The sequence below is a fragment of the Babylonia areolata genome, chromosome 30 (assembly GCF_041734735.1).
Source record: "Babylonia areolata isolate BAREFJ2019XMU chromosome 30, ASM4173473v1, whole genome shotgun sequence".
NCBI lineage: Eukaryota > Metazoa > Mollusca > Gastropoda > Neogastropoda > Buccinidae > Babylonia > Babylonia areolata.
Window position 1 is genome coordinate 4,675,864 of NC_134905.1, and position 12,271 is coordinate 4,688,134.

A 12,271-nucleotide genomic window follows, 5' to 3' on the forward strand; every position below is an offset into this window, starting at 1 on the left:
ATCAGGCTAGAAATTACACAGGCATACACATTATAGAAATGTCAGAATCAAGACTGAGGTTTCCTGTTTCACTGTCGAAAATCACAAATTACTTCGATAATTTCATGTAAAATTCTAAGACAGGCTACTTTCAAAATCTGTCCTTTGTCTACAGACTGAAGAATCTCTTGCCTGATTGTATTCAAAAAGATATGGAAGTTTTACACATGTGTACAGAAGAAAAAGTACCTAAATACCGGAGTATAGTAAAATCAAGGTGTGCGAAACCTACCATTACAAAAAAGGTTTTTAAGCTGAAGTTGCGAAAAGTCCAATCAGGGTATCCCGTGCAATACAGAACCACTTCCCCAACCCACCCAACCATTCATTCTTCTCACCGGTTGTCAGGGCGACCCTGGAAGCCACCCCCGCCACTGCCCCTCCTGTTGCCAAAGTTGTTGTACTGCTGAGGGGGGCCGCCGCCCCCGCCACGACCCCCACGAAAGTCGTTGTAACCTCCACGACCCCCACGGTCCCCTCCACTGTAGCCTCCACGGTCGCCGCCATAGCCACGATCGCCGCCGTAGTTGCCACGGTCACCACCATAGTTGCCGCGGTCACCACCATAATTACCACGGTCACCACCGTAGCCGCCACGGTCCTGGTTGCCGTAGCCGCCGCGGTCCTGACCTCCATATCCGCCACCTCGCTCCTGTCCGCCATATCCGCCTCTGTCATCTGAGGAGACAGACAACCTGTTCAGGTCTTTTCTTGCTTATTTCACATGGCAGGTGGAGAGAGACAGACACAGGAACAGAGAAACTTGGGGGGTTGGGAGAGGGAAACACTCACAAGACAGGAGGAAGAGGATGGGACGGGGGAGGGTGTGGGGGGAGGGGTGAACCTTTCTACTGCTTCAATACAGTCATCTTAGGAAACTGTATGCTTCCTTTGTAAGCTGCAAACTCCAACGCTTACCTTTTATCCATCAGAAGGCTTTAAGTTCATTTTACAGCCTACCTGCTTTATACTACTCAACCCAGTTTCTTTCTTTACCTTCTTTTTCTCAGAAAAAGTTTGCAGACTTTTCTGACATCTGAGAGAAACAGGTATGAACATGACCAGAACACTGGGCCATCTTTCCATGGAAAAGATTTTCACATTCACAGGCATGCATACCTGATGTCCACCTCTCCATACACTTGCTGGACTTACCAACAGTGGAGTAAAGCCAGTGCGCCAATCACACCCACAGTAGTAGTTTTTTTGGTTGTGCAAGTGCTCATTCACCAGCATTTTACACACATAAGCACCATTTTAGGTGCCCCTCTCCACCACGTGCCTCTCACAAAATTCAGTGGGAGAGAGCTTGAGTGGTCCCCCCCAACCCTAACATTTGACGCCAGTTTCACAAGAGAGGGTTCCCAGAGATGTGACCAAATAAAATCAAACTTTATTCAGAACTTTTCCAGACCAGATTAAAATTTTCCACACCAAACAATTCCAAACTGAATATCAAAAGGAAAAAAGTCTGCTACACAACTTAAAAGAGACTGGTGCACACCCCAGTCTCGATGTTCAATTTTCATCACTTTGTTGTTGTTGTTTTAATGCATCAGAAGCCTCTTTGTTGAAAGGCACTGGTGAAGGGTTTTCATCAGTATTCAAAGACTTTCTAAACCCAGAATTAAGGCAAAGCATATTTTTCAGTCTTTTCCAGCCCTGAAAATGGTTTCCTCATCCCTACCCTCCCAACTTTACCAGCCATGGAAAGGAACCTCTCAATTTTCCTTAGACTTTTCCAGACTTCCATGACCTTGTCCGCACTCTGCATGTACCTCTTACCATGTTCCCAAGCCTGTGAAATTCCAAAGCCTTCAACTTCCTGCTGCAGATCAATGGGAAAGAGTAAGAGTTCACAGACGTGCCGTGCCCCCACCCTCCTGACACTGACACAAGCAGTTTCACAAACGCTACAACTCTTTGGCAACCCAACCTACCTCGACCTCCCCCCTGAGGTGGGGGTCCATTCCAGCCTTGTGGGGGTGGTCCAGCGGGAGGGGGAGGCTGGCTCAGATTGGGGGTCAAAACAGGCGGTCCTGGCTGTCCGCGCAGGGGGGGAGGGATGTAGCGCTGGCCCGCTGAACAACAAGGCAGACGATGGAGCAGTGAGTTTGGTGGTGCAACTGAAGTAGGACTTTTTGAGTTTGGTGGTGGTGTGCTTCAGGTCTTTTGACTAATCTGAGTCTGAGACACAAGCAGTGAGTTTGGTGGTGGTGTGGTTCAGTTCTTTGAGTTTAAGACACTATGCAGTGGGTTTGGTGAGGTTCAGTTCTTTTGAGTTTGAGACATTTTGCAGTGGGTTTGGTGAGGTTCAGTACTTTTGAGTTCGAGACACTTTGTAGTGAGTTTGAGGTGGCGTGGTTTAGTACTTTTGTGTGGAGACACAATGCAATAACTTGAATAAGTTTGCTATGGTTCAGTATTTATGAGTTTGAGGCACTTTGTGTGAGTTTGATGTGGTGTAGTTCAGTACTTTTGAGTTTGAGACACTTATTTTGCAGTGATTTTGGTGTGTCATGGTTCATTACTTTGAAATTTGAGACACTTTACAGTGAGTATGGTATGTCGTGGTTGAGTACTTTCGAGTCTGACACTTATTTTGCAATGAGTTTGGTGTATTGTGGTTCAGTGCTTTTCAATTTGAGACACTTCGCAGCGTGTTTGGTATGCCATGGTTCAGTATCTTTTGAGTTTGAGACACTTTCCAGCTGAGAACTGTAGCCTTTGAGACCTCAGTAATGAATTATGATAAGCTGCACTGTTACTTTTTCCCTCTGCAAAGCAAGGCAGAAACACTAATACTGAATATTTTTTAGACTCTTTCCTTGCAATGAAATGTGTTGTCATTATCAGTAAATAAATGATGCCGACAATTGTTTTTCAGCACAGGAAGGCAAGAAACACTATTACTGAACTATGTCCTACCTTAATGCTACTACTCTCCATCCTCCCTTTAGTGATGTTTCCATGAGTCAAAGTGAATGCCTGACATGTGCACACATGAGCACACACTTGTGTAAGCTAACCAATAAAGAAGGTGGGGGTTAATATTACTGGAGGCGAGATTAACTGAACTAAATTAACAATGGACAAACAAACAGTGCTGCTCCAGATTCTTCTGAGTGAAGCAAACACTTTTACGTTTGCCCTTTACAAAAATTAATGAAAAATTTATTAAATTTTTTTTTTTTTTTTTAACACAGCAACAGCACAAGCAAACACTTCACAAACAGTAACACTGTTCACATGACCAGAAACAGAAACAGAATATATTTCCTAGTAATTGAGGTGAATGTGAAATGAACTGGGGGAAATAGACACACACATAAACAGCGCCAGCCCAATCTCCCACAGAGCCAGCCCCGTCCGTCCCCCACCTCGCCGTGGGTCCTGAATCCACCACAGGGAACACAGTGTGTGTCCTCTCCACACTTCCAAGTAATAGGACCTACTTGCTTAATAAACTTAATAGCAATAAACAACAGTGTGGAGTGTTTCAAAATGGGCTTGATCGTTTTAGCACATTTTGCACATGTTCATGTTGGGAGTAGGCAAAACAATGAGCCTTTTTGTTTTCCAACAAGCCAGGTTTCGTTCTTGTGCCCGAGTCTTGCAGTCACATCAAAAGCACATTCTGCACGATCTGCATGTTGTGAGCAGGCAAAATGAGCCACCTCTGATTTTCAAACAACATGCCTGGTTTCGTTTGTCTGGCGGCTATCCCTGCCTCAAGTTGTGTCCATGTTGCATCAAGTACACATATTGGGACACACTCACGAACAGCGCTGAGAGAGCATTTTCAAAGACAGCATAAGTTTAGAACACAGACATGATCAAACATAAACACTAGTGGTCTTCTGAGAACACAGACGTGTCACTAGTTCTACAGAGGCAGCTTGAAAACATAGACATCTTAATTTCACACACTGGCTGCAAGCAAACAGTGAGACACCAACATCAAACCTTTGTGATTATTCTGTGAAGCCCACTCAGAGGACACTTCAATGAAGTAAATTACGAATAAGAAAATAACCACTTAACCACAAGCTGGTATCATGCAACTTTTAAAAGAACATAAAAGGTGGAAATGGGTAAACAAAAAGGAAAACAGATATAGAGAGAAACAGACAGACAGAGCTAGGCTTAGGATGGCTCAAGTAACTCAGGATGGTTCAATTAACTGACAGAGAGAAACACAAACTGACAGAGCAAGGGTTAGAGTGGTTCAGTTAGTTCAGAGAGAAACAAACACAGGGAAAGATACTGAGAAAGCAAGGGTTAGGGCAGTTCAGTTGATTGTATGAATACTGAAAAACAAAAAGCATTCCATACAGGACTATTCCAAGACTTCTTAAGATAAAATTTAGCTGACGCTATTACAATTTATTTCTGACCAGCTACACTATGCAGTGCAGCAACAGTTCTGCACAAGCTAAATGTTCACATTCAATTCAGATACAAAACACTTTATTGTCTGCTTCAACCAAAAACAGAAAATTTTCCTTTGGGTCACACAAAATGCCTGCCAGCAAATATCAAAGAGAAAATTGATTAACTACACAAGTACTGAAGTGTGGATGAAAACTCAACAAGGTTGCTGGTCTGTCTAACAATTTTTAAATTAGAGAACATCCACTGACAAAACCCACATTACCAGTATAATGATAACCACACCATCCTTTTTTTGGCCTTTAATCCATAAAAACTGGATAACTGAGACTGTACCAACTTTTGCAAAAGACAAAATGAAGTCACTCCCAGTAAAAATACTCATCATTACCAGTGATCACACCTGCTTATGCATTCAGTCAGAAGTGTTGAAAATCAATAATAAAACAAAATTAAAAAAATATCTATACAGAAAAATGTTCAAATATGGAAACTACCCCATCCATACAAAAGCCAATTTCTGATCAAATATACTAAAGCCAATATCATATCAAATATTCTAATATTGCAGACAACCTGCAATCTTGATACAGTATCTCTGTCAATGCTCAATCTGGACATCTCAAATAACAGAATCTGCAACTAGTATAAGCAAATAAATCTACTTATAAAGGTACACACGTTCAAAATGCCTATAACAATGCAAAAATGTTAGCAAAGCATGTTCTATAAACACTGAACTGCCGCAAGTTAATAGCCGAGATGGGGGAGGAGCCAATGTAGGACAGCTATCATACCCGAGAAGTCTATTCTAACATTATTATTGATCATGCTGATATATACAAGACAGCCAGGTTATGAGAACAGTCGCACCGTTTTACATTACTGATCAATACCATCCAAGAGACAAGTGACATTTAAAGCAGAGGCAAGCCGAGTTCCAAATGCTGAACACAATGTACATCATGCATCCAGCTCCAAGAATAGAGTGCAAGATTTATTCAATAATAAAAATAAACAAGCAAAAACCATGACCAAAGCATACACTGCATTTTGTCTTGCGTCCATAGCAATCACAGTGTGAGACCTATCGTCTTTCATTTTCTTGAAATGTCTTCTCCCCAACCACAAAGCCTCTTTCTAATATTTTTTTTGTTGCATGTTTTAATTCTTCAAATGATCTCAAACATTGACCTGTCTGAACAAGAACTATACAATGGGCTTTACAAAATCACAAAACTATTTCAACTGAACATGGTACATCAGACATTTTCCCTCTTGCTAACTTTCTCTGATGACCAATTAAACCATTTAACTTTCAGTCTTAAACTTTTTTTTTTTTTTTTTTTTTTTTTTAAACAAAGCCGGATAGTCTCTGATGATAAATGCGTTCAAAAAGTGTATTAAAGGCTAGAGTTTTACACTGACACTCTCTGACATATCCACGCATCTTACTTAAAACATACTTTAAAAACCTCAACTACTTATCCATGACAAAGTCCTACTGAAACACCGATTTCTATTCAATGAAAGCCATTAGATATATTCTGTGATAACATCAGTGACGACATCAACGCAAGCAAACAAATGACACAACAGTCAGCGAATAGTAGCATAGGTGACATTCATATCACAATGCCACTTGTACAAAAGTCAAGCAGAAGAACCGTTTTATAACAGAAAAGAAAAAGTGGCAATGAAAACATCTTAAATCAACCTCAAGCTATACAGAAACACAGACAAAAGGAAATTTCCAGGCCAGGAATGAAACAGAAAGAAGAGAACACCACCACAGGAGTGAAGCAATACAAGAGAATAATAAATAATACACCACCTTGGTTGTAGAAAACCATTTGCTCCGCCGATGGAAACCGCACTGGGTGGAAGTTGCCAACATCTACAAATGAGAGAGACAGAGTGTATTTCAGCAACATCACAACCATCATGAACACTGGAATATATTTCTTTTGAACTACACTGTTCCAAGACTTCTAGCCACAAGCAGCTTTGATTTTCATGGAACTCCATACCACTTAGTACATCACTTGTTCAATAGTTGTAATTATTAATAAACTTGATGATAAAAAAAGAGAATACAATTAAAACAAAAGCAGACTGATCAGATCAGAATTGCTTTGATGTACTAATGTAACTCTCGTGAACAAGAGATATACACTTACGTACTAGGGGCAGTTCTCATTTTCAGGGCAGACACTAGTAACCTGCAGCTTCTCATTCTGAGCAGACTGTCCTGTTCTTTCATCTACCAAGTATGAAAAATAACACTAAAGTAAAATAAATGTACAGTAGAGGAAAATGAAATTTACAAGATTTGACAGAAACAACCCTTTGGTTTTTAAGAATATCCACTGGTCAGAGCAATCAATTCTCACTCGCCATGATGTTCTTTCCTTAAGTGTACACCTGCCACCAGTCTTATCACGCGGGCTACCAGCCGATTAATACAATACAACAGGGTTGCACAACATGCAAATAAAAGTTCCAAGTCTTGACAGGTCAGCAGAACATTGGGGGGATAAAAGAAGTATGGGGCATGTTAACTAAAAAGTCAGGTGTCTTTTGGGACATAAACCAGCAAAATGCAAGTTCAATTCTGCAAGTTAAATAATGTTTTTCTGTAATTCTGATCCATGCTTGTCTGTCTATCCCATATTTTGCAAGTGTACACTGCAGTATTTACTTACTCTACCACAAGAAAAAAAAAATCGCTTGAACTAATTGAAGTGGGACATGAAACAACTTTTCAGATATTTCAATTCTGGTTTTTAAACTCATGAAAGAGGAAAACAATCTGGATGTTAACAATTAAACTGAAATTAGTGAAAACAACAGTAAGACAGTATAATAAATCTACAGTTCTGTAAAAAGTCAGAAAATACCAAAACACACACCACCTCACACAAGATACAAACATCAGAAAACAACGCCTGAGTCAGACATGGCACTGGCAAACTGTATGAATCACACAACATACTTCACAAACTTTAGTGTGTAAACCGATTCAGACCCAGTGCAGAATGCACAAGATGAACACAAACAGATTTCAATGTTGAAATACTCAACAGTGAAACACTCAACCTTTCTTCAAACATTCACAAAGTGATCAGTCCAGAGATTCCTGTTAGTTCTCTACATGTGAAACACTCATCCTTTCTTCAAACATTCATAAAGCAATATGTCCAGAGTTTCCTGTTAGTTTTCAATCTCTAACTGTAATAACTTCCCACTTCCTTTCATACTGCCGCCATCAGACAATACATATCTTCCTTCGGTTTTATAAATTCATTTTCACTGAAATCAAACAAAAACACTGCATACAGTTCATCAGTTTATCATCTCATTCTGGTACAGACCAACACAGAAACGTGCTAGTTATTTCAGCTGCTGTGCACTGACGACTGCACGTAGCACACTGACAAGAGTACACATGATGGTGACACTGATACTAAGCAACTGACACACTGTTGTAACTGTCACATGTAAAATGAACCAACCTCTCAAACTGCCAAAGGCAAGAAATAATACATAATCAAACGGGAAGGCTAGGGCCACACATAGTGGAGGGTCACAGTCTTCAAGAATGATTCTTTGGAAAACTTGCCAACATTTCCTGACCAACACTGCAGGTATGGATCTGTACCTCTTGAAACCGGGACATATGAGAATACAGCCTTGTCAAGCAGTCCAAAACCAAAGTGGATCCCCCTGGCAATCCTATTCCTAACCATTATCAATGAAAAGTGATTTCTGAAAAACTGAATGTCCCTAATTCTGGGGCACCAATAGAGAGAAGAAAAAAAAAGAAAAAAAAAAGGAAGAAAAAAACAAAGTGAAAGGTGTTCTTACTGTTGGGTCCTGGTCCTTGGGGGAAACCTTGAGGTCCAAAGTCTCGTCCACGCCCTCCTCCACTGATGTCCAGACCAGCAAACTGATCACACACATAAAAAAAAACACAGAACACCCCAATTAAGGGCACTTTGTGGACACAAAACATTAAGAAATCATTTTACAAAAAAACAAGGGGAAAAGTTTTAAAACCAAGCTATTGTTAGCCGGAGATGTCTCATCTTTTTAGTCAACTTTTGAGTAGAGCATCTCTGCTGAGCTGTATATAAAAACATGATCATTTGACACAAGATTAAGAAAATTCCTTTTTCCTATTTTTCACAATATGCATTTCACACTCACAGTGTCACCCTTTAGACTTCTAGGTTCAAAACTGTGCATTCAGTGTCTGTCAACACTCCAGCTAAAAAAAACAAAAAAAACACAATAAAAGTAAAGTAGAATGCATCTGCTGAATAACATTAATTTTAACAGTACTGGTATTCAAAAACCATATGAAATATCTTTATACTTGAACATGATAAGATGCTTGAGGCCTTGGTAGTTTATGATGAAAAGGTCCAGACAGCTTAAAGACTCATGCATCTGTCATTCTTGCCAACACTTTGTACTTGCTCCCTCCTCCCTGTCTCAGTGTCTGGAAGAACTTTTGACACATAAAACCCCACCAGCATTCTCTATCATGACAATGCTTTCATTTCAAGTTGCATTGGTTTTAAAAAATTCTTTGATTTATCTGAAACTGCTCAGCTTCGACAATTGGTCAAGTTTACAAGTAGTACTGCTATTAGTGCTAACATTTTGTGAAAAACAAAATTCTGAAGTAGTCTCATCTGTGACATGGACACGCACCTTTTTTTGTTTTGTTTTGTTTTTTTGTTTTGTTTTTTGTTTTTGTTGAGAAAATCCGGTACCATTCCTTTTCTGACAACTTTACATGGAAGTTTTAATGACTGAAATTTATTTTGAAAACTGACAGCACCTAACAGTAACACACACACAAAATTTCCTTGTTCCACTTACTGAGATTATCAATTTTGAAGCATGCCATACCAATAAACTTTTCCTTCTGCTCATCAAATTGAAGATTCTGCAAAGTGTGAGACTGGTACATAAAATTCAGTTCAATATCCTCCCAAAAAAACTTCTTTTTTTTTTTTTTTTTAAACTTTGTCAGTGATAAATTCTGCAAGATATTTATCATGAATTGTAACTACCCATTCTTTACAGTGCTGTAGACTTTCAAAGTTGCTATTCCATGCAGATTTATCATGTGTCATTTACTATTTCCCCCTACTCTGACTGGTCTGCTCTATTTCTTTATTGCTGAATATTCTGTTTTACATGCGCAATATGCAAATACAACATGGTTTTAGAAAGTACAGTAGTTTTCATTACAGTACCTGCATGGACAGAATTATCATTATGACAATGACATTTATATAATATTAAATATAACCACTCATACACACTACTTTGCAGCCAAGGCAATATCCAAAACCAGGTGCTAGCACTAGAAAAGTCAACTAGTTGTCAGGTACGTTTTTTCTTTCTTAATTTGCTATGCATATTTTACATGTGCAATGGTGCGCACAGCAAATTCTTGTACAATACTTCAATAGGCATACTTTTGTCAAGTGAAGCCAGATATTTTCTTTGTACACCCACAAGCAGCAACAGATCATTCTCATCCTATAACTGAATGAGTTGAGTTGAAAGGAACTGGATCGAGTTGAGTTGAAAGGAACTGAATCCAGCAAGTTGAAAATAATCGAAATACTGGTTTGGACAGCACTGTTAACCATCACCCAGTGTGCATGGATTGAACTTTTATTGTTATCTGCGTTTCTGATAGCGCGTTGGGTTACGCTGCTGGTCAGGCATCTGCTTGACAGATGTGGTGTAGCGTATAGGGATTTGTCCGAACGCAGTGACGCCTCCTTGAGCTACTGAAACTGAAACTGGATCTGATAGCACTTTGTCATTAGAAAAACTATATTCTACATGCTTTTCTGAACATGCACATACTTGAAATGTTTTTGTAGCATAAAAACTTTCAGAGGTATCAACATTTTAAGTCAGCACGTTTTCATTCTAAAATCAGGCCATTCGACCTTGCTAAATTGAATCTTTTGCTATTATGGAGACACTTTCTCTCTCCAAGTATGTTCTTAAGGCGGCCCAAAAAATACAGCATAAACAAGACATTAGTGGTAATGTGTACAGCAAAGGACAGTCTGGCAAGTCTTCTTTTTAAAAAATTTTAAGTCTAAAAATAAGTTTGTGAAATCTGTGAAAATGCGTCATTTTTGCACGTTTTTAGATGCCGTTTTCTGGAAAAACTACTTGACACAATGCAATAAAATTTTGTATGTGAGCTTCATTTTTTTGTGTTCTTTCTAATGGTGTAATTAGGTTTTCAATATTTTGAAGTTCAAAATTTATCTGGTCCTACCCAAGTTTATCCAAATCCTAACTTGTTCTGAACGTAAACTATCGCGGCTCGACCGAGTGATGGACTTCGATCGATATACCGTCACAGACTAAATTTTGACAATACTATTTCTGTTTCAACGATTTAAATTGACGGAACTAAATGAAAACATTGCCATAAACTGATGTTGATCGTTTACTGGGAATAATATCGGGCTATTGTCTAAAATAAACTCAACTTCTAACAAAGTACGCCGCCATGTTGATCATGGAAGTCGTAGCGTGGGTGACCGGCGAAAAAAGAAATATTTTAAATCTGCAATAAACATGTCACTTCGATGGTAAAAACTCAAGTACATTGATTAACAAACATTACCTGCTGCTCTAGACCCGGTCCATTTTGGGTAGAACCATTAGGCATGTTATGAAGCTTTGATAAAACTCGTACCAAAACGAAGGAAGATGGAGACTGAGTGAAATAGTCCCTAGCAGAGCGACGTCACTTGGTCAGGAGGGATCGGTTATTATTTTGACGCCGCAGACAATTGTTAACCCCACATTGTGTAATTTTTTAGGACCATTCTTAGGGTTGTTGGCTATTCTATATTAACATTATCTAACTATCGAACTATTATTGGTTTGATAGAGGTTTTGCCACAAGTGCATGCATTACTTAAATGTTTCACAGGGATACCTGAAGAACAAATATTGCAGCCTGCAGTGATTGGCTTCAGTTTATGGAACCAATGAAACGGCTGCTAACAAAACGAGGCTTGGGGGTCAGATTGAGGACACCTACAGTGACTTCTTCTTTCTTCTTTTTGTAACACCAACATCGACTTGCCGATGACTGTTGTGGTTCATGCATGCTGGGTATTTTCGTGTCTCCATCGCCCACCAAACACTGACATGGGGTACAAGATCTTTAACGTGCTTATTTGATCTTATGCATGCGTATACACACGTACGAAGGAGGTTCAGGCACTAGCAGGTCAGCACATGTGTTGACCTGGGAGATCGGAAAAATCTCCACCCTTTACCCACCAGGCGCCGTTGCCGTGATTCGAACCCGGGACCCTCAGGTTGAAAATCAAATTAACGCTTAAACCACTCGGTTATTGCGTCCCTCAACTCAATTCATATTTTGACATGAAACTCGTTTGGCCTATTTTGATCCACAACAAAACCATTGATGACTGGTGATCATAAAACAGTGATGAGCCGCGTTCAACTGTTCCGGCGTCTTCAAAAAGGCAGAATTCAACAACTTGAATAAAAGAAAAACTGACTGACGCGCGAGGTGAACTCTGGAGTAGGTTCGTCTTTAATCCATTCCCTCATGGATGAACATATCCCCTCAAAAACTGTTCGAAACAGATCTACCGATAAACCCCGCCGGGCTGGATGACTGAGTCAACCCTCGGCAGTCACTCGGCATCAAATCAATGAAGAGAAAGCTTGCCAGGAAATTCAAGAAGAGCAAAACCTCATCCGACCCCTCAGTAAGACATACAATACCTTCAGATGAAGAGCAAAGTAT

The 12,271-nt window shown here is 39.8% G+C and overlaps 1 protein-coding gene across 1 annotated transcript in view; it reads right to left on the reverse strand.

Moving 5' to 3' along the window:
- LOC143275328 (putative ATP-dependent RNA helicase Pl10) overlaps window positions 1-8,541 on the reverse strand; it is a 31,072-nt gene extending 22,531 nt beyond the window's left edge. The window contains exons 1-4 of the mRNA XM_076579352.1: window positions 8,299-8,541; window positions 6,266-6,328; window positions 1,980-2,120; window positions 378-717 (exon numbers count right to left, since the gene is read on the reverse strand). Of these exons, the coding sequence (XP_076435467.1) occupies window positions 378-717; window positions 1,980-2,120; window positions 6,266-6,328; window positions 8,299-8,446 (692 nt within the window). The 5' untranslated portion in view covers window positions 8,447-8,541. The remainder of the gene's footprint in view (window positions 1-377; window positions 718-1,979; window positions 2,121-6,265; window positions 6,329-8,298) is intronic.
- Between the last annotated feature and the right edge of the window lie 3,730 nt (window positions 8,542-12,271).